The sequence below is a fragment of the Penicillium rubens genome (genome assembly GCF_028828025.1).
Source record: "Penicillium rubens strain IBT 27055 chromosome Unknown utg000003l_segment0_segment0, whole genome shotgun sequence".
NCBI classification, from domain to species: Eukaryota; Fungi; Ascomycota; class Eurotiomycetes; order Eurotiales; family Aspergillaceae; genus Penicillium; species Penicillium rubens.
Genome location: NW_026890601.1, coordinates 6,256,077 through 6,276,743, shown reverse-complemented (window position 1 = coordinate 6,276,743; position 20,667 = coordinate 6,256,077). Strand labels below are relative to the sequence as shown.

Here is a 20,667-nt window from a genome sequence, read left to right as displayed (position 1 = left end):
GGAACTTTGCTCTGTCGGACTCTCTCGTCGATCAATGGAAACGTGCACACCGACACTCCCACATTGGAAGCGTGTATGTCCCATACCTCTGCCGTAGTGGACACCCTCTGGGCTCGGTGACCACCAGACCATCGAATCACAAACCGGCTTCCAGAATCATTCACGGCTAACCGCGTCGGTGTGACAGGAAATGAAGTCAACATGACAAGAAAATCGGGAACAATCGTTGGAAAGGAAATCCTCGGCATGTCTACACTCTACCGGGAAGTCTGCCTGTGTGATCGGACAGGGATGGGAGGTCAAATGTCCAAAAAAGAAAAAAAAGTTGCAAATTCAGAATGTAGTGAATGTAGATTGTTTGCTATCGAATTACATTATGTTCGAGATCACCTCTTGCACCACTTCCACGACCGCGAGGTCAATCATTCCGAAGAACCGAGAAAGGGATGACTTCTCCATGTTATAGAACTCCGAAGAGAACATAGCATGAAGTAAGAAAACAAGATCCGATTTAATCTGCCAACGCTCCGTTAAGAACACCTTGTGGAAAACGAGATGCTCCTGCAGAACCCAGAGTGGACTGCATCGCTGGTTTGAGGGGGTCGTGATATGATCACTTTACGAGGCTGGGGACGGTAGGGACAGGAAGGACGGGGCAAGGGGGAAAGGTCCAGAACGGGTCCTTCATTTTGATAGGAAAATTAGGTATCATGTCATCAGCGGTCCAGGGGAACCTGCACATCAGTACGCAAGAAACAACACCCTAGAGGAAGTATCTAGGTCTTCTCTTTGCTTGGTTTCGTTATTTTTCCTCGTCATAGCCATATGCCTTCATCAGTCGTTAAGGTGGAAGAGAGCCGACACGCTGCCCGTTGTTAGTGGATGGTCACACGACACCAGGGTCGGTGAAAACAAACCTTTCGCCATAATGGTGCCTCCGCATGCTCTCTGCCAATAGACTCGATACGTCAATGACAATCAACTTTTTAGATCTCCGCAACATCGACGGTGAGATCGGGAAAGTGTTGGTCACGACAATGTGGTCGATGGAGGGACAAGCTTCCATCTGATCCAAGGAGTTCTCGCCGAACAATCCATGGGTGGCAATACAGTAAACCTTGCTGGCCCCACCACGCTTGACGACGGTCTCAGCAGCGGCGATCCACGATCCGCTCTTGTCAATCATATCATCGACAAGGAAGACAGATCGGTCGCGCACCTCACCCACCAGCGTGATGGTCCTCTCGTCGACCTGGCCCGCACAGACACTGGCTTCGTCGTCGGACTCAACTGCGTCAAATGAGCCTCCGAGCGCATGATCTGGCTGCGATGAGGCGTTGGAGACTATGGAGTTAACCATAGCATCGGGAATAGTCTCGGTGTTGTCATGGCTGCTGCTGCCAGCTCCCGGTGTGGTACCGCCAGACTGTGAATCTTCGTTGGCACGATAATCATCATCCACCAATTGACCTTGGACTAGGCGACCGGTGATCACATCCCGCACACGCACGTCCGTGTACTCGTAGGCTGCTTCCAGCTCCGATGGGCGGCGAGCCGCAGGCGGGGTTTCCGGGCGCAGGAGATACCGTGCAGGAGGGGGAGTGATTGGCTCCTGCTCTTCCGGAATGGGTGGTGTTGCGGTAGTTCTGTTATAACCTTGCATACGAAGCTCAAAAGGCTGTGCATCCTCGGTCGGGATGGGATCTTCATCCACAGCATCAAAGAAGACTGTGCTATCAGTCATAGTGGCCACAGGGACCTTCGGGCGCCGACGATCAGTCGTCACGATACCGAAGTTGAGTTTCAAAGTATCAGCCAGCGACGTCACTCGTTTGGTTCCGCCAGCGTTCTTGCTAACCACCACGGCGTCTTTCCATCCGGGAACATTCATCCGGATCCACCGGGCAATGAACGGTTCGGCAAAGAGGTTGTCGACCGGCTTTCCGAAGAATCCTTGCATCTGGGATGCCTAGGAGCCCATCAATATCCATATTACAAAACTCAACATCGCATAGAAACATACGTGCAGGTCCATAGTGATCACATGGTCCACGCCGGCGATCGTGAGGAGATTGGCGAGCATGCGGGCCGTAATGGCACCACGATGACTCTTCTTCTTAGATTGGCGCGAGTATGGGAAATATCTCATTTGAGAGTCAGCATTGTCTGTGATTCGAGTCAAACAGGACGGGCAGCATACGGCATGACCGCTACAGAAACGAGTTAGTGGGGTAAAACTTTTGCACCTGAAGTCATCGACAACATACCTGTGATGGACTTCGCTGAACCACCTTTGCACGCCGAGATCATGATCAGGAGCTCCATAACACTATCGTTAATCTTCTCGCTGCCACTTTGAATGATGTAAACATCCTGGTTTCGGACTGAGGTACCGATGTTGACACTGGTCTCGCCATTGGCAAATTTTCCTAGGTTAGCTTTAGCAGGCACAGTGCCTAAACGCTCGCAGATAGTATCTGCGAGGCCGGGGTGGGAATTCCCCGAGAATATCTGGACGCCCCGCATGATTTAAGAAAAAGGCAGTGACGTGGAAGGAAGAGAAGAAAAGAAAAGAAAAAAAAGTTTGGAAAGGAAAAGCTCGGGAATATTACGCGGAGGGTGTGTGTCGTCTACCGTAGTGGATTGCTTTATCGCGGGGGCCGATAAACAGGGAAAGTTGTATCATTCCCACATCCCACCATGTCAAAGTTCCCAGAAGTACAAGGTGGAGGTTCGTTGATAATCGCTTGGCAAATTAGAGACAAGCATGTGCTAGTCGTAGGTGGTGGAGAGGTACGTGATCAACATTGATAAGAGCTATATATCGCTTTCTAAGACTTAGGCTGATCTATATATCTCCGCTAGGTCGCTGCAGGACGCATCCTCCACGCTCTCAATGCCGATGCCCGGGTCACTGTGGTTTGTCCAGCCGCTGGACTAAATGAAGAAGTCAATTTCAGAGTGACAGAAAAGCAAGTCACCCACATTGATCGAAACTTTGAGCCATCCGACCTCGATAATGTGGACATGGTGCTCTGTGCCATCGACGACCCGGAGGCTTCAACACAAGTCTGGAAACTCTGCAAGGAGAGACGGATTATTGCCAACATCGCTGATGTCCCACCTGAATGTGACTTCTATTTTGGGAGTGTTCACCGCGATGGGCCATTGCAGGTCATGGTCAGCACAAATGGGAACGGGCCCAAGCTAGCTAGCATTGTGCGCAAGAAGATCTCGGAGACTTTGCCAACGAACATGGGGGCAGCGATTGAGAATGTGGGAAAGCTACGGAAGAAGCTCCGGGAGGTTGCGCCGAATCCTGACCAAGGCCCCAAGAGAATGAAATGGTGAGTTGTAACATACCCGTTCCTATCCAGTGATAAGTGCGCTAATAACCACAGGATGTCTGGTGTCTGCGAAACATGGAGCCTCGATGAGCTTGTACAGATGACCGAAGAGGACATGGACAGCGTATTATCCTTTTACGAGTCGGGTAAGATCCCAGCTCTAGAGGAAGTACGGAATAAATAAGAAAACAAACCAAGAAATATTTTATCTTATCAATACAGCAGCTATGCATCTCTAAAAGTAGAACAAAATGCTCGTGTGACAACACAAGACCCCGAAGAGTCGGGTTATAAAACGCCGAAAATCAAGCCCGTGGCGAGGATATCCAAAAATTCATGCAGTAGGTCAGACCTGGCTATCGCGGCGCGGGACCTTTTGGGAGACGGAGCTCCGCGGGCTGATGGGGACGTCCAGGGGATTGGGCGGAGCAATGCCCAGTCGGACCTCGCCGATACGGCGCAGTAGAGACTGGAGGGCAACGCGAATCTCCGGGTTGAGATCACGGCTCAAAAGCTCAACTCCGAGCGGGTAAAAAGTCTCAATATGATTATTGAAGTCATCTTGCGGGAAATTGGTATATCCATCGATGACATCGACCACCACCGGACGCCAAGCGACGATGTTGCGGTGCTGGGTGTCCTCTTCAAGGCGGACGAAACTGCGAATAATGTCCGCACAAAGTCTAGTGGAATTAGCAATGAACAGAAAGGGGAGAGAGAAAGAAAAGCAGGGAGAATCAACTTACGGAATGAGTGCAGCCTCGGTTTCTGCGCGACTGCTCTGTCTTTCCTCTCGCTCGTCGTGATACATCCGGAAGAGAATACGCACATAGGTGGAGGCACTGCCGCTCTCCTGCTTCAATAAATTAGGAGGTTGCTTCATGAATCCCTGGCGCCAGAGTTGCATCCGCAAGTCCTTATCCTCGTTAAACTTTTTCGCAAACTGGTAACTCTTTTTCAGCAGTCCCATGAGTCGGAGGAGCTCCCCACTGGGAATCTGTGCATAGACATTTTCGTTCGAGAAAAGTTCGTGGACGGTTTCAATCATGAGCAGCTGCAGAACGCAGTTCGTGATAATGCGGTTGAAGTAGCGACGCCGAGCTGCAGTAACAGCCGCAGGTTGCTGCTGGTCTGACTGGGGGCGATAGTCTTCTAATTCGGCGCGGGCTTCACTTTGGACAGGAGGATCTCCACCGTCATGGATAGAAGATGTACTTTGGGAACCGTTAGGTTGCAACGCATCAGGCAAATCACTTGTTGCTACAGCAGCATCTGGAGACTGCGTGAGGTCCCCGTTAACTGCCTCTGCTGGCTTAGACATGGATACAGCGGCTGTGAAAAGCTCATAAGCAGTCGTTTTGCTGAAGAGCTCCACGAATGCCCCAACAATCTGAGACCAATGCTCCTGCTTGAACTTTGCAACATTCTGCAGAATCAGCTGTTGTAGGCAGTTGCTGCCAATTCGTGCAATTGTGTCATTTTCTTGACAAATACACAATGTCAGCAGTTCCAAGAAGCGGCTCAGCATATACTCCAAGGCATCGAAATAGTGCGTGAACAAGGTGATCATGTTCCGTAGCGCCTGGATCATTGTCGTGGACAGCCAAACTGAAAGGTCCTCGTGGTTCGGAACCTTGGACATTTCAGACTTAGACTGCAGGACCACGAAGATCGGGTAGAGGAGTTGTCTCCAGAGGACATCCCAAAAGTCCCTGGGGAAATCGCCACCGTGTCGGATTAGCGTATCGAAGAGGTATGTGAGTGCTCGTGAGCGGACCTCGAGATCATCTCCCGTCATAAGTACATCCTGGAATGCGATGAGAATCGGGTACCAGAACTGCTCTTCTTGTGATTGACGGGTAAGCTGCTTAGCAAGATTGGTTCCGTTGTCCTGGAAGGTGGCCGCCGAGGCACCACGGTGTGACAAGGGACATTCTGGAGTCCGTAGCATTTTGGTGACGGTGGACCTGAGGGTCTCAATTGCCTGCAGCGATTTCTTTTGGAACTTGGAGTTCTTTGAGAATTCAGTCAGACATACAATGAGATCTGCAAAGGCACCTTGGGTGATCACTACGCCAAATCTGGTGTTGTAGACTTGGGTGACATGGTCAAAAGCCATGTTTACGATTCCCTCTATTTAATGTGTTAGCGAGAGCCGGACTAATTTGAGCAGCGAGCCTTACCATAAGGTTCCCGTGCTGCGACTGTGAAGACACCAAACATGGTCTTCCATCCCGAACGGATGTTGTCGCCACGGGCCTGAATCATCTGGATCAGACACCGCAGAATCATGTCCTTGACAGCAGCAGTGGTGCTGTTTGCCATCACATGTTCGAAAGGCTTAAGGAAGTCCTTTTGGAATTTGAAACCAGGCAACTCCTCAATCTCCATGAAGCGCATCGAAAGTTGCCTGAGCGAATCCAAGGCGAAGAAGACAACCATGGTATTAGAGTGGCAGCCAACTTGGTTGAAGTGCTGACCCAAAACATCCCAAATCTTAGACCACTCAATCCTGACACGAGTCATGTTGTAGTAACTGATCTCGACGAGCTTCTGTAAACTGTAGGTCCGGGGCGAATCGGTGTGACCGGAAGATTGAATTTCTTGCCAGCTGACCTCGCTCAAGGCCCTAACGAAATCGATAATGGCCTCATGCGAAAGATTGGCAGTGTTAGTGAAGATGCGGTCCACGCCACGAATCATATCTGCCGAACGACTCTCCATTGCAATTTCCGGACGGAAAGCAGTTGGCCCATTCACAGAACGAGGGCGAGCGCGTCGCGTACTTTGCATAGACCTGCGGGAAGTATCTGCCGATGAGGGTGCCCTCGAAACATCGGGCAGCGATCCCTCATCGACGCCATCACTCAAGAGTTGGAGCCGATCAAGTTGACTGACACATGTCAAGACATCCCTCCACGAGCCCTGGAGATGGTTTCCCTCGGTGAAGGCAACATCTAGCAAGGCTTTCAGGGCCTCGACATTCTTGGCCATCATTTCCCTCACGTTTCCGAGATTAGTGAACTTCGCCAAAGCAGTGACAAATGCCACACGAGGAGTCTCTAGGTCGAAGGCACAACTGATCCGGATGGACAATTTGAGTCCCTCCATGCAGAGCCGGATAGTTTCCAGATTCGAGGTGTCCTGCATCGGCGCAGACAGACCAGATAGGAAAGACATCCATGTGACGTTGAACATCGACCCGACATGACGCTCTGATGTTGCGGGAATGAAGTGCGAAAGCGCATCTTTAACTGCCGTTTTGCGTTGGGCTCGAATGAGGGAGCGATAGAGCTGTTCTGTCTTGTTCGCCATTTCCTCAGAAGCCTGTGCGTATTTCTCACCCTGGATGTCTCGTCCAACGGTAGCAAATACCTGTCCAGCTCTGGTGGCAAGGCCAGTGGGAGCGGCGGGTTGAGGGTTGAGGTTGGCAGCATGTTCCTGCTCGGTGTATAGGACGATTTCGTTGCTTCCAATATCCTCATAAATGGCCCCAAGATAATCGGTTGGCAGGTCTTGGTTGTCATTGATTCCGCGGTTGTTCTTGATGAAGTCCTCCTTCGTCATACGGCGCCCCTTCATTTTTGAACTGTGCTGATCGGTGTTAAGTAGAATCACCGAGTACGCAAGCACATACGCGGTGTCGGCGTTGGCGAAGGCATTAGGATTCTGAGTTGTATACCTTTCAGCAAACTTCAGCATGAAACGATCGATCTTTTGTGCTTCACCAGGGAGGCGGAAATGCTGCAAAAATGAGCGCAGGGATTCAACAAAGCGACGCTTGGTAAATTCCATCAGATCGACGAAAGCATGCATGATGGCGATGTTTTCCGGATCTCCCTCGCCAAGATACTCTCCCAGCACGGCCTTGTCAATGCGGTCTGTGCGAAGCATGAAGCTGGCAATGTCTTCAGGGGACTCGGATTGGATGAAGCCTTCTTTCAGAAGGGCCTTGATGCCGCGCTTGGGTTTGAAATTGAATTGTTGGATGGCATTTGTGAGGGCAATTTTTCGTTGCTTGACTTTTTCAATCTGGTTCGGGTCGTCTTCCGGCATAGGTGTGGACCGGCCCGTCCCACCCTCGAGGGTCTCGGGATGCGGTGACACAAGAACGCTTGTATCCAAGGACTCACGGGAGTTATCCATAGATTTGGAGGGCATAGCTGCCTCGGGTTGTTCATCAATGCGATGGGTGGCCCAGTTGTCCAGTGAGCGCAGTATCTCCACAAGGCACTCCAGAGCCTGCTGTTTCAACCCGTACTCTGATGGGATGTGAGGCATTGAGGGCGGCGGAGTAGGAACAATGTGCGCGCTTGTCAACGAAGGGGGAAGAGTTCCTCGGTGGTGCCATTCAGAACCAATAGCTGACATTTTAGTGTGCTGCTCTTGGTACTGATGTTGCTGAGAAGGTGTTGTTACAACCGGCACACTGGAGTACCGGGACAATTGCTCGATGATACTAAGAAGGTTAATTCATGTCAAAGAAGACCAGGGATTCGGGAACACATACTTTTGGAATATATTCTCCAACGCGGTTCTGTCACAGTCGTAGTTGAGATAGATTTCAACTAGAGCCCGTGGATCACCACCTAGCCTCTCTAGAATCTCCATGAAGTACTGCTTTTGGAACGCAGGAGCCCCGCGTTTCTCGAGGATGGCCAGATAAATTTCTTTCAAGAACACCTCGAGTTCCTTTTTCATCATAACTCTCATGTCCTTCAGCATCAGCCAGAAAATTTCACAGCAAACTTTGAAGATATGAGGCACGGCGCTAGAACCATTGCGACTCAGACTTAGGCACAAATGAGGTCGTACGGCTAGAAGGAGATTCATTCCATCCGCGCTGGATGAGCTGTTCTTGATTGCTGCCAGAGGGGATATAAAGGTTGCGGTGTGGTTGTTGATGAGATAGTGAATCAAGTGCAACGAAAGTAGCTTAGACCTCATGTTTTGGGACTTGACGTCTTGCTGCTGCTCATGAGTCAGGACTTTATGGCTCAATTTGCAGAGCGCACGGAAAACCAGGAAGGCATCCTTAACATAAATCTCGTCCACATCGTCCTCGGCCGAGCTATCATCATCTTTTTCCTCAGGAATGCCCGACATCGACCTCGTCGCTGACCGCTTAGCGCGCGTGACTGTAGTCGGCGCATTATCGTTGACACCGGTAACCTCCTTAGGGGACTCAAAACTCTGTAATGTGAGCTTCTCCGTAGTGGGCTCTTTGGTAACGGGCTGATCAGCCACAGGCATGGAAGCCGTCTCCGAAGTCTGGCCCACGTCGCTCGCCGATGCATCGAGGGTCGAGGATGGCTTTTCCAGCTCTCGCACTCGGAGCTCTTTGAGATCCATCCGTGTCCGCACTCGATCAAAGACCGTGCTGACCATTTGTGTGAGCGACCCCTGAGCGATCTGTTGGTTCTGACTGGATTTGGAGTAGATAAAGATGTTGTAAATTTGGCGGACAGCTTTCAGGAGACCAGCTCCATGTACCACGATCTTATCATTCAGGACCGCTGCCAACAGCGATTTGATGATCTGCTGTTGGATTTCAACCGCCGTGGCTTCGTTCTCGAAGCAGTCGCAGATCGCATCGATGGCACGCTCGATGAGTGGAGGTTGTTCACGGGTGGCATTGTTCTCTGTCTCGGCAGATGGGAATGCGAAATAGGAGTATGTGATCAGCTTTCCAATGCAATCCAATGCAGTTACCTGCAGAGGAATGCTGAGGGCTTTGCTTGCCAAATGCAGAGGACGGAAGATAAGCTCGGGATCAATCGCTTGCCCATCGGGTTGTCTGATATTGGCCAGGGCCACCTGTGTGGCATCCTCCAGCTTTTTGTCCCTCCGGGCGTCCCGCGAGGCAGCGATATTGTCCAGAGCCGTCACAATGAAGACTGTCGAGCTAACCGGGCTAGATCGCTGTGTCATGAATGTAGCCGTTGTTGACCGCGAATCGGATCGCAACCGGCTTTCTGTCGCATCGTTGTCATCCTGGGGGGGTTCCTGAATCGTAGGCGGACCGTCTGTTTGGGGTTCTTGCTCAGTCTGTTCAGGCTCGTCTTTGGGCGGCACCTCTGGTTTTTCTTCGTCATCCTGGCCCTTGGGTACTTCCTCGTCGCCCTTCTGGACCGGTTCTTGTGGTTCTGTCTGCTCGGGCAGGGCTGGCTCGTCGGAGTTTGGTACTGTAGGAGATATGTCGGGGGTCTCGACGGGTTTCTTAGGCATCTCAATGGATTGGGTCGGCTCAGAGCCGAGTTCAGTGTCCGCCATGGTCAAGGAGACTCCGGGCGGAGTGATCTAATTAGATCAAAAACATTGAACGAGCAAACGTGGGGAAGCTCGAAACAATCGCGATGACATGTAAGGACGGGGGCTGCGTGTCTTCTCCGAATCGGGACTAATGCATGCTTACCTCAGCTAATATTATTGACCCGCGGGTTCCAGCTGGAGTTGGAGATTCCAAGGCTCTCACCGCCCCTCTTTTGCCAGGCAGAATGCTCATAGTTTGGTTCTGTAAACATACATACAACAACGCATGTACGTTCAATGTTATGTACATATCCATCTTATACATATGTACGCATATTATGTACCCTTTACAAAAGCATATCTAAGAATATTCCAAGCCATAATAGTAATAATAGAAAAAGTTACCTTTTAGTGGGTATGTCCTTCTTTTCAGCTGCTTTCAAATGCTTTCCAATATCCTTTTTAAGTGTAACTAAAGGCGGTGAGAAGGGCATTGGTCCGGTAAAAAACCAATAATACATGGCTGGAGCTTGAGGGTGTAAGTTACAGCACGTGACTATATCGGAAGAGGCCGCTGCCGCTCCTCTCACCGGGAGCCACAGGTAGCTCAACAGAAAAGTTCGTGATTTAGAGGCATCTCCTTCCACCCCAACCTTATCCATTCTTAGCCCTTCACGTTTTCTCTGTGCCGGGCTCTCTTTATTTTCTCATCTCAGCGTTAAGGGCCTTCATTCCTTTCTTTTTATAATCGCAACAAGTCTCAGGCACCATGGTTGCGTCAGCTATTCGGATGCGCACCCCGAGTGCCATGTTCATGTCTAGAGGTGCCGCCGCTATGCGCCGGCCCCAGGTCTCCTCCAAGCTCCAGGAGGTGATTCAGTATGTTCCTCCGATATCAATTGTGGTTGGGAATTGATACTAATGATGTTTCTACCAGGACCCAAGTGCCTGCGCTCTCTGCCCTTTCCCGCTTCTATGCCTCCAAGTGTATGACAATTGACTTACCCCGTTCTCTCACACACCAATTCTAACATGTCTGCTCATCAGCCTTCCCTCCCCACACACTTATTAGCATGCCGGCACTTTCGCCGACCATGACCGCCGGAAACATCGGCGTGTGGCAGAAGAAGGCCGGAGATGCCCTCCAGCCCGGTGATGTCCTGGTGGAGATCGAAACCGACAAGGCTCAGATGGATTTCGAGTTCCAGGATGAGGGTGTCCTGGCCAAGGTTCTGAAGGAGAGCGGCGAGAAGGATGTCTCTGTTGGCTCGGTAAGAAATTTCCCGGTTTTCTCCGTGGGGAACTGATTCACCAATCTAACCTCCCTTATAGCCCATTGCCGTCCTTGTTGAGGAGGGTTCCGATGTATCCGCCTTCGAGTCCTTCACCCTGGCTGATGCTGGTGGTGACAAGCCTGCCCCCACTGAGCAGAAGGAGGAGCCTAAGAGCGCTGAGCCTTCGACCCCGGCCCCAGCCGAAGAGGCACCCGCCGCGCAGGAGCCCGAGACGTCAGGCGAGAAGCTCCAGCCCAGTCTTGACCGTGAGCCCTCTATCAGCCCCGCCGCTAAGGTCTTGGCCCTTGAGAAGGGTGTGTCCATCAAGGGGCTTAAGGGTACCGGCCGTGGTGGTGTCATCACGAAGGAGGATGTTGAGAAGGCCAAGCCCGCCACCACCGCTGTTTCCGGCGAGGCTACCTTCGAGGAAATCCCCGTCAGCTCGATGCGCAAGACCATCGCCAACCGCCTGAAGCAGTCCATGACCGAGAACCCTCACTACTTCGTCTCCACCACTCTCTCGGTTACCAAGCTCCTGAAGCTCCGCCAGGCCCTCAACGCTTCCGCTGACGGTCAGTACAAGCTTTCCGTCAACGACTTCTTGGTCAAGGCATGCGCTGTTGCCCTTCTGAAGGTCCCCCAGGTTAACTCCAGCTGGCGCGAGGAGAACGGCCAGGCCGTGATCCGTCAGCACAAGACCGCTGACATCAGCGTCGCTGTGTCTACCCCCACTGGTTTGATCACCCCCGTTGTCAAGAACGTTCAGGGTCTCGGACTCTCCAGCATCTCCAAGCAGGTCAAGGACCTTGGCAAGCGTGCGCGCGAGAACAAGCTTAAGCCCGAGGAGTACCAGGGCGGCACTTTCACCATCTCCAACATGGGTATGAACGCCGCTGTCGAGCGCTTCACCGCTGTCATCAACCCCCCGCAGGCCGGTATCCTGGCTGTTGGCACCACCCGTAAGGTTGCTATCCCCGTCGAGACCGAAGAGGGCACCGTTACCGAGTGGGACGACCAGATCATCGTCACTGGTAGCTTCGACCACAAGGTGGTTGATGGCGCCGTTGGTGGTGAATGGATTAAGGAGCTGAAGAAGGTCGTCGAGAACCCTCTGGAGCTTCTGCTGTAAACAGCGAAGCTCTCTTGTTCTGACTTATCTGTAATCTGTATTAAAACACCTTGCCTCCCCCATTAGACCATTACATAGGTCCCATTTGTTTTTGATCTCTTTAGCAGCTTTAAATCCTTTCAATGGAATTTTTCTCGACTTCTGCATCATTTTTGTGTTTTGGTTCGAGCACCTGATAACTAACCTAGGTGGCTGAGGGCTCCCGAGGTCAGGTCAAGACCATTTTACCTAGGCAATTACCATGAAATGTCCTAACTGTCTTATTATTTGACCTAACTAAATGGAACAGTCTCTTACGATATTTTCGGGGCCATATGCTATCTAGGTATATATACAGCTATGAGATCAACATCGGAAAATTAACCCCAAGGAATCTTGGTAGTGGGCCCAGGTCAATGACGTGATGTCACACCCCCCAGCTTCCTTGGTATAAATCCTTCCTTTTCCCCTCAAACTCTTTCCTTCCCACATCACGTTTCTAGTAAGTCTTATGTTTCTTTTCGTTCTTGTTTACGTGCTCATTGCTCACCAGGATTTCCCCAGATTACGTTCTAATACCATCACGCACAAACATGTCTTACGCCGACGCAGCTGCAAAGGGCCCTAAGCAGTCCCCCGAGGATGTACGTATTCAAACTCGTATATTCACATTACGGTGCTAACAAATAACAGGCGTGAGTTGTCTATACTATCGCGTATCCCTTGCACACCGCTAACACATCCTCCAGCCGCGCTCCCCCTGTGGGCGGAATCTACCGCGATGAATCCGAGAGCACAGCCTCGTTGATCGACGTCGATGGCCCTCATGTTCAGACTGTGGAATCCGACTTCCTGAAGCACGATGTCCAAACCACCACCCAGGCGGAGCGGATAGACCGCGAAGCCGAGGAGAAGGAGAAGCGTGAGGACGAGGAAAAGAAGAAGGCAAGGAGCCAAAAGGCGAAGAGCAGTGGCATCTGTGGAAACACCAGCAACCCTGTCTTTATCGCCAATGCCGCTATCGCAACCGTCGTCGGCGCAGGCCTCGGCTTTGGTGTCTACAAGCAACACGCGCGGGGCAACCTCTCCTGGGAGCTGGTCGGACTCTCTGCCGGTGCTGTCGGAATCTTTGGTGCTGTGGACTACTTTGTCAGCAAGTAAGTACTGCATATACTTTTGGACTGGTGAGTTTGGTAATGATGCTAATCCATGGTCTAGGTGGTTCTTGCAGAACAAGTTCCCTCCCAAATAGATGTGCGGTGCTTCGTATCTTTTTGTTTTGGTGTTGAATGATTGCTTTGTGTCTTGATATACCATCCCAGCTCTTCCGTGGTTTTGCATTTTGTTCATTTGGCGAGAATGGAGTCGGATCGGATTGACTGTACCAGTACCTTAACGACGATATCATTTTCCTTTGAAGTTTTAGCAATCGTAACATATATGATAGATTATGTCCAATGTAGGTTGTTGGGAGCTATCACTTGTAGGTATTCGAACTTGAGGTACCTCGCAGAATCTAAAAATATCCCAAGGGCTTGTGCAGATGTACGTTGTATAGAGTGCATTGTACCTGAAGGCGGTGAACTACGTCAGAATGGGCCCAAACAAGACCATCTGGCCTCCGGTTGGATCAGATGACGACCACCTTGATGTTTGTGGAAAGAAAGTCACTAGCTCGAGAGACTCAGGCTACCATCTCTTACTCGTCCTGTTAACAGTCCTAGGCACCTAGGTACTGCTCCCTTTTCCCGACTCATCGGGTGTCAAAACAATCCAGGATTCCAATCTATACCAGGCATTGACAACATGGTATATTACAGTTCCCCGCGATAGGCGTACACAGCTGACATGAACAGAATTCGCTATTTAACTCTGCTTTAAAGCAATCGTCGTCCATCCGCCGTGATCTGGACACCTTTTCACAATCACCAACCACCTCCTCACCTGCGTTACAAGGTGCGCTCCTACCACCGACTCTTTGCGACCCCAATATATTGACTTCAAGCTCGTAGGCCAGCTTGCAGCCTCCTTAGCATCGCTTTCCCGCACCGTTGATGACTACTCAGCGCTCTCCAAGAAGGAACTGATTCCCGAGAAACAACAAAAGGCATTCGACCGTGTCAAGAACTTCCGAAATGAGCTCATGGACTACCGGACACAATTCGATCGACTTCGCAAAGAACGCGAGGATGCAGTATGTTCCCAGCAGTTTTTCTCGCAGTGTACTTCCAATACTGATCCAATAGCAGCAATCGGTTACCAACCATAATGAACTCCTAGGTCGTCGCCCACACCACACCGCAACACCAGAGAACCCTTATGCGCAGTCCTCCCTTCCACAGAGCACCTCAGCCTTTACACCCTCATCCTCAGACCTCGGTTTTGGCGCCAGTCCAGCAGACTACAACCGCGAAACCAATGCGCTGCGCGAGCAGTCGTTCTTCTCCAACACACACAACCAACTCGATGATTTCCTGGACCGAGGAAGAGCGGTTCTCGCTGACCTCGGGCAGCAGCGTGAGGTACTTAAAGGAACGCAGCGTCGACTATACAGCGTTGCGAACACACTTGGTGTCAGCGGGGATACCATTCGGATGGTGGAGCGACGGGCGCGTCAGGATAAGTGGATATTCTGGGGTGGGGTAGTGATTTTCTTCTTGTTCTGCTGGGCAGTGCTGCACTTCTTGCGGTAGGATTAAATGACTATGTTTTCTTGGCCTCGGGGTGGGTATACGGGGTTTACTTGGGTAGGGCGTAGTTCTTGTATCTTGTATTGGGTTCATCAGCGCCGGCGTTTGGTCTTTGAAAATGCGATGTCCTTATTGCCAATAAAATGTCTATGTTTGGCTGGAAGTGTCTGGTTGTTGTAAATGTATATATATGCTCATATGTGCTAGATGCAACTATAGTCGATCATCAGCTACAGCTATTATTCTTTGAAATATGAAAATATACTGCAAGATTCTAAGATCCAGTAGAATTTATCCTTGGTCGCAAGGTATTTAATAGTTAAATTGGTACAACGTACAACATAGGCCTTGGGTGAAATTGGAACTTGCCTATGACTTCGGGATAGTATACACAAGTCACACCTTCAATTGCATATAAGTCGGTGCTTTCTCCAAGGCATGGTGGTTTCCATCAAGACCTCCTGAATATATTTCAAGTGCTAACGTAAATATCTCAGTTGAAAATGGTTCTCAGTACTTTGGGCACATGAAAATAAATCAGCCACATGCAGAAGTGTATCCTTTGCTCCGAGAATGGGCTGTAACCATTTAGAATATGAGATATTATTGAGCTCCTAAAGAGATTGCTACTTCATTCAACTAATAACAAACAAAGGAATAACTAACTAACTAGACAATTCCCTTCAAAATAGCCCAAATTAATCGAAGCAATCGAAGCAAAAGAAGCAAAAGACCTCAGCCGAGCATCGGGAGCTCGGAAACTGCCCAGGTGGTGTGGAGCCCCCAGCCAATCTCTTTCACCGGAATCTCCTCCTTCCCCTTCCAACTTCTTCTTCCTTTACTCATCTCTCCAAGCATCATCATGTTCGCCGCTCGTCGCACTGTCAACCTCTTCCAGAAGCGTGCCTTCTCGGCCTCCGCTATCAATGTCAGTGTCTATTCCTTCTTCCCTCCCCCAATTGAAGCTAACTTCTCGCGCAGGCCTCCAAGGTCTCCGTTCTCGGTGCCGCCGGTGGTATTGGCCAGCCTCTCTCCCTGCTGCTGAAGCTTAACCCCCGTGTTTCCGAGCTCGCTCTCTACGATATCCGCGGTGGACCCGGTATGAATAATGATGTTTCAACTCATTCACCACGCGCAATTACTGACTTTGTTTAGGTGTCGCTGCTGACCTGAGCCACATCAACACCAACAGCACCGTTACCGGCTACAACCCCGATGCTTCCGGTCTCCGTGACTGCCTCGAGGGCTCCGAGATCATCCTCATCCCCGCTGGTGTTCCCCGCAAGCCCGGTATGACCCGTGATGACCTCTTCAACACCAACGCCTCCATCGTCCGCGACCTTGCCAAGGCCGCCGCTGAGGCCGCCCCCAAGGCCCACGTCCTGGTCATTGCCAACCCCGTAAGTTACCATTGATCACCTCACAATTAGGGTTTCCTACTAACTATTTGTCATTAAAGGTCAACTCCACCGTCCCCATCGTTGCCGAGGTCTACAAGGCCCGCAACGTCTACGACCCCAAGCGTCTGTTTGGTGTCACCACCCTTGACGTCGTCCGTGCCTCGCGCTTCATCTCCCAGGTCCAGAACACCAACCCCGCCGGCGAGGCTGTCCCCGTCGTTGGTGGCCACTCCGGTGTGACCATCGTCCCCCTGCTTTCCCAGTCCAACCACTCCTCCATCGCCGGTCAGGCCCGCGATGCCCTTGTCAACCGCATCCAGTTCGGTGGTGACGAGGTTGTCAAGGCCAAGGACGGTGCCGGTTCCGCCACCCTCTCCATGGCCATGGCCGGTGCTCGCTTCGCCGAGTCTCTCCTCCGCGCCGCCCAGGGCGAGAAGGGTGTCATCGAGCCCACCTTCGTCGACTCCCCTCTGTACAAGGACCAAGGCATCGACTTCTTCGCTTCCCGCGTCGAGCTCGGCCCCAACGGTGTTGAGAAGATCAACTCCGTCGGCGAGGTCAACGAGTACGAGCAGGGTCTCCTCGATGCCTGCCTGACTGACCTCAAGAAGAACATCCAGAAGGGTGTTGACTTCGTCAAGGCCAACCCTTGAAAAGTTCCATGTACAACTATCCATACCTCGTCGTGACTTTTGTTTATTGTAATAATGAAAGTGTATGACAATGTTCTTCATTAGATCGATATTCCATTGTAATCCATAAATCGGTCTATACTACGCTGGCCTATAACTATACCCATTTTCAACCCATATGCTGTATTGAACTACCTAAACTCATTCGCTCCATGTCCGCAATGCAAAAAACGAAAAGACGTTGCAACTAAATAATCTGAAATCAACCGAAAACAGCAAGCAAACATGAAAAGCAAAAGCAAACAGCGAGCTGAATACCCAGATCTGCACCGATATCCAAAGTAAGCACCAAATTCCCCAAGATCGGAAATAATCAAGAATAAATCAAGTATAAATCAAGTATAGCTTCGCATGGCGTCCAGGTATCCTGTTCCGCCGCGCAGGTCTTGATCGAATGTCTCGGCCACCTCTAGCACACGCTTGATATGGTCCATAGAGAGGGGCGCTTTCTCGTTGACAGCCAGGGCTTGTGCAGTGCGGACGGAGTTTTTGATCTGAGGGGAGATTAGCTTGCAGATCAGAGTATAAAGTGGAGAAAATAAAACCAGTAAACATACCTGTCGCCCATTCAACGTGTGCCGGGAAAGCATATCATAATCCTCCTCCGAGAAAGAAGCGATATTCACACCCTCAATAGCGCGCACGCGCTCCAAGAACATCTTCCAAATACTCCTCTTCGCCTTGGAAGTAAGATCGCCGTAGCGTAAAGCGACGTGGATACGCGACTGGAAGGCATCGTCGAAGGTCTCAACACGGTTGGTAGTCAAGAACAGAATGCCCTGGAAGTATTCCAGCAGACGGAGGAAGATGCTGACAAGAGCATTGCGGTGGATATCGTGGATAGTCCGCTTCTCAAGGAAAACATCTGCCTCATCGAGGAGGAGCACTGCGCCCCAGGAGTGCGCGATATCCAGGATTTTGTTCAGCTCCGCCTCAAGGGTCCGCGAGTCAGTACCCAGTTCACCGGCGCTGACCATGTACAGCGGGCGACGGAGTAGCTCGGCGATGCCCTCTGCCGTCAGGGTCTTACCCGTACCGGGCGGACCGTGCAGCACAGCAACAAGACCCTTACCCTTACCCTGGATGACATCGTCGATGTTCTGCGCGGCGTGGAAGGTATGTGACTCGACGAGAGCCTTGACGATGGACTTTTGGTTCGACGGGAGGACAAGCGAACCAAAGGCTTCCTTATCCCACTCGATATCGCTGATACCGGAGATGGTGAACTCGAGCCAGAGCTTCTCGCTGAAGGCAAAGCCCAGAACGACAGGCGAGGCAATGAGGAGCTCCTCCTCAGTAAACTCGCGGTCCTTGGAACCAGAAGCGGCACCTTCAATGCGGTCCATCTTCTCCTTGTGGATCTCGGTACCGTTCTCGTCGACTTCGACCTCCACGACGCGAGGACATCCCTCCGTATCCTCAACGACCTTATACATCGTCCGTGGGGTATCAGAGGCGCCGCCATGCTCAGAGTCCGAGTCTGACCCACCACAGCAGCAGCCGTCGCTATCCTCACCTTCGTCGCCGCTGATCCCAAGATCTTCGGGATCTATGAGATCCGGATCCTTGGGACGGACAGTGGAGATGGGATAGTTAGGGTTGATGCGACGGTGGATAGCCGGGTCGATCATGACACGGCCATTGATATTGACCTTGATGATGAGCGAGCGCTTTTTCTTGTAGAAGGCCATACCTTTGTGGAAGCGGTAGTTCATACCACGGAGAGCGACGAAGCGCTTGCCGCGTTCGACGAGACGGGCACGCAGAGCCTCGGCATCGCGGTGGTACTTCAGCGGGTAGCAGGCGAGACTGGTGATTTTGCGAGCGCCCTTAAAGGAATCGACTTCAGCAGACATAGTGCCGAAGCCGTAGTCCTTGCCGTCGTACTCGAGGTAGCGGCCATCGACACTGTACCACTGACCCTTCATGAAGGAGGACTCTTTGATGGCGTACTCGATTTTGAAAGCACGTGGTTCATCTGTGCTACCGTAGGTCGGAGTGTAAGCGATGGTGTTGGGCTTGTACAGGGCCCACAGCAGATCGAACGTGATAGTGTTGGCCTCGAGCAACGGGTAGAGAGTCTTCTTGATGTCGGCGTAGTCGGTGTCAAGGTATTTGATGAGAACTTTCAGATGGGCAGCTTTGACAGCAGCAGCCTTTCTGACTTTCCTCTTCTTCTCGCTGCGCGACTGCTTTTTCAGGTCCTTCATGTATTGCCTTGTTTCCTCCAGATATAGGAACAGCATGTTGGGGTCCACGACGGCGGGCTCCTGCACGAGACTGACGCCCTTGACACCATCCATGATCTTGGAGAGGGCGTCGCGGAGGGGTTTGCTCTTGATATCGACGACAGTCTCGAGGTACTTGTTCTCCCAGTTGAACTTGCGACGGATGTTGAAGATATACTGGTCCCATTCGTCGGCATCAGGGTCATCCACAGTTTCAGTGAGCTTGTACTTGTGGATGGTGGTATCCCATACTATATAACGAGTCAGCAGAAATAAACTAAAGGCATTGGGACATTGGGGGTGAACAGAAAAGAAACTCACATTGATCTACACGCTTATAGGCCACCTTGGAAGCGGGCTTCTTCTTCTTAGACCGCTTCTCGCGGCGAGTTTCGCCCAACGAATCGCTGGCGGCCAAATCATCAGCAGCCAGTTCACGCAGCTTCTTGGCTCTCTTTTTGCTAAGCTTGAGCTTGGTGACTAATTTCCGCAACGCCTTGTCATCTATGTCGTCATCGGAGTCAGTAGAAGACACCGAATCTGACTCTTCCTCTGAGTCAGATTCCGAATCCGATGTCTCAGCCTTGCGCGAGCGCTGCTTCCTCTTCTTACGGCGCTTCTTATCCCTGAGTGCACGCCTCGCACGCGCCTTTCGTAGGCGATGCCGCTTGCGCTTCTCGGTATCGGAGTCGCTCTCTGTGGAATCGGATGCATCCTCAGAGTCGGCATCGCTGTCAGAAGAAGAAGAAGAAGAAGAAGAATCTGAGGAGCTATCACTCTCGTCCTTTTTCTTGTTCTTCTTTTTGTGCTTTTTGCACAGTTTGGGGGCAGAGGCAGGGGTAGTCTCGGGTGCGGGGGCAGTAGCAGCGTCTTTGACTTCTCTGACGTCTTTAACCTCTGCAGGCTGAGCAGAGCCGTTCAGATTCTCTGATGGAACGACTTCATCTTTGGCCTCGGTCGGGGTAGAAGTGTGATCCATAGCTAAGGTAGGAAGCTGGGGAGCTGAAAGCGGCAAGCGGCAAGCTGTAAGCTGTAAGCCGTAAGCCGGGGAAGTTGGAGATGGAGAGTTGAGGAGATTTTAAAGATTAAAGAGGGAAAACAGAATTAAATAGAAAAAGACCAAGGACACAAGGGAACAGAGAAGAGACAAAAATGTAAAGAAGAAAGAGAATGGCGCTGTGGGTGAGACGCATTTTATGTGAAAGGCGAAGGCATCAAACACGATGCGCAGCTGCGAGCTGCGCAGGCTGCAGCCCTGAAGCCAATCAGTTGCCCCCACGAAATGTGATGTGCTGGTATTATTGTACTTATTGTACTTATTATAGGATTTATATGAATATACGGTGTACAGACATTATTAACCTGCCCAATATCTATTTCTTTTTCTTTTTCTTTTTCTTTTCCTTTTTTTGTAATTTGGTAGCCCTAATTCCTGGCCAATCGTGGCCTATTAAGCGCCTTGAATGAACTATGTGCACATTAATGGATATACCTAGATAGGTTGATACATATGTAGGTAGGTACATTGTATGAAAATATTAAGGATTCAAGTTATATCTGTTCTTTGATTGGATGGACATATGTCCACGCCTTACGCAGCGGTATAGGGGGGGATTGATGCCTGAATGCCTTGTGTACCACGGGTAGTTAACTATACGTCTTAAGATAACTATCTT

General features: G+C 51.0%; 8 protein-coding genes across 8 annotated transcripts; 5 read left to right on the top strand and 3 right to left on the bottom strand.

The window, feature by feature from the left end:
- Window positions 1–834: 834 nt before the first annotated feature.
- Window positions 835–2,526, bottom strand: N7525_008621 (ribose phosphate diphosphokinase subunit PRS1; the record flags this gene model as incomplete). Its single annotated transcript, XM_061214435.1, has 5 exons — window positions 835–865; window positions 918–1,969; window positions 2,024–2,144; window positions 2,201–2,210; window positions 2,268–2,526. The coding sequence occupies 5 exons, from the start codon at window positions 2,524–2,526 to the stop codon at window positions 835–837; spliced, it is 1,473 nt and encodes a 490-aa protein (XP_061068866.1).
- A 174-nt stretch (window positions 2,527–2,700) lies between these two features.
- Window positions 2,701–3,531, top strand: N7525_008620 (bifunctional precorrin-2 dehydrogenase/sirohydrochlorin ferrochelatase MET8; the record flags this gene model as incomplete). The annotated part of the gene is made up of 3 exons (XM_002562678.1): window positions 2,701–2,793; window positions 2,866–3,347; window positions 3,402–3,531. 3 exons carry the CDS (start codon window positions 2,701–2,703, stop codon window positions 3,529–3,531), a joined length of 705 nt encoding a protein of 234 aa, XP_002562724.1.
- Window positions 3,532–3,693: 162 nt separating this feature from the next.
- Window positions 3,694–9,620, bottom strand: N7525_008619 (Arf family guanine nucleotide exchange factor SEC7; the record flags this gene model as incomplete). Its single annotated transcript, XM_002562677.2, has 4 exons — window positions 3,694–4,030; window positions 4,094–5,480; window positions 5,531–7,806; window positions 7,858–9,620. The coding sequence occupies 4 exons, from the start codon at window positions 9,618–9,620 to the stop codon at window positions 3,694–3,696; spliced, it is 5,763 nt and encodes a 1,920-aa protein (XP_002562723.2).
- Window positions 9,621–10,368: 748 nt separating this feature from the next.
- N7525_008618 (putative pyruvate dehydrogenase complex, dihydrolipoamide acetyltransferase component) lies at window positions 10,369–12,002 on the top strand (the record flags this gene model as incomplete). The annotated part of the gene is made up of 4 exons (XM_002562676.2): window positions 10,369–10,478; window positions 10,537–10,586; window positions 10,647–10,870; window positions 10,932–12,002. The coding sequence occupies 4 exons, from the start codon at window positions 10,369–10,371 to the stop codon at window positions 12,000–12,002; spliced, it is 1,455 nt and encodes a 484-aa protein (XP_002562722.2).
- A 572-nt stretch (window positions 12,003–12,574) lies between these two features.
- Window positions 12,575–13,233, top strand: N7525_008617 (uncharacterized protein; the record flags this gene model as incomplete). Its single annotated transcript, XM_061214434.1, has 3 exons — window positions 12,575–12,612; window positions 12,731–13,138; window positions 13,200–13,233. The coding sequence occupies 3 exons, from the start codon at window positions 12,575–12,577 to the stop codon at window positions 13,231–13,233; spliced, it is 480 nt and encodes a 159-aa protein (XP_061068865.1).
- A 554-nt stretch (window positions 13,234–13,787) lies between these two features.
- On the top strand, window positions 13,788–14,674 carry N7525_008616 (golgi SNAP receptor complex member 2 family protein; the record flags this gene model as incomplete). The annotated part of the gene is made up of 4 exons (XM_002562675.1): window positions 13,788–13,790; window positions 13,838–13,937; window positions 13,994–14,175; window positions 14,231–14,674. The coding sequence occupies 4 exons, from the start codon at window positions 13,788–13,790 to the stop codon at window positions 14,672–14,674; spliced, it is 729 nt and encodes a 242-aa protein (XP_002562721.1).
- Window positions 14,675–15,533: 859 nt separating this feature from the next.
- On the top strand, window positions 15,534–16,724 carry N7525_008615 (malate dehydrogenase; the record flags this gene model as incomplete). Its single annotated transcript, XM_002562674.2, has 4 exons — window positions 15,534–15,599; window positions 15,653–15,770; window positions 15,827–16,071; window positions 16,131–16,724. 4 exons carry the CDS (start codon window positions 15,534–15,536, stop codon window positions 16,722–16,724), a joined length of 1,023 nt encoding a protein of 340 aa, XP_002562720.1.
- Window positions 16,725–17,098: 374 nt separating this feature from the next.
- Window positions 17,099–19,970, bottom strand: N7525_008614 (ATP-binding protein; the record flags this gene model as incomplete). The annotated part of the gene is made up of 3 exons (XM_002562673.1): window positions 17,099–17,257; window positions 17,321–19,242; window positions 19,313–19,970. 3 exons carry the CDS (start codon window positions 19,968–19,970, stop codon window positions 17,099–17,101), a joined length of 2,739 nt encoding a protein of 912 aa, XP_002562719.1.
- Between the last annotated feature and the right edge of the window lie 697 nt (window positions 19,971–20,667).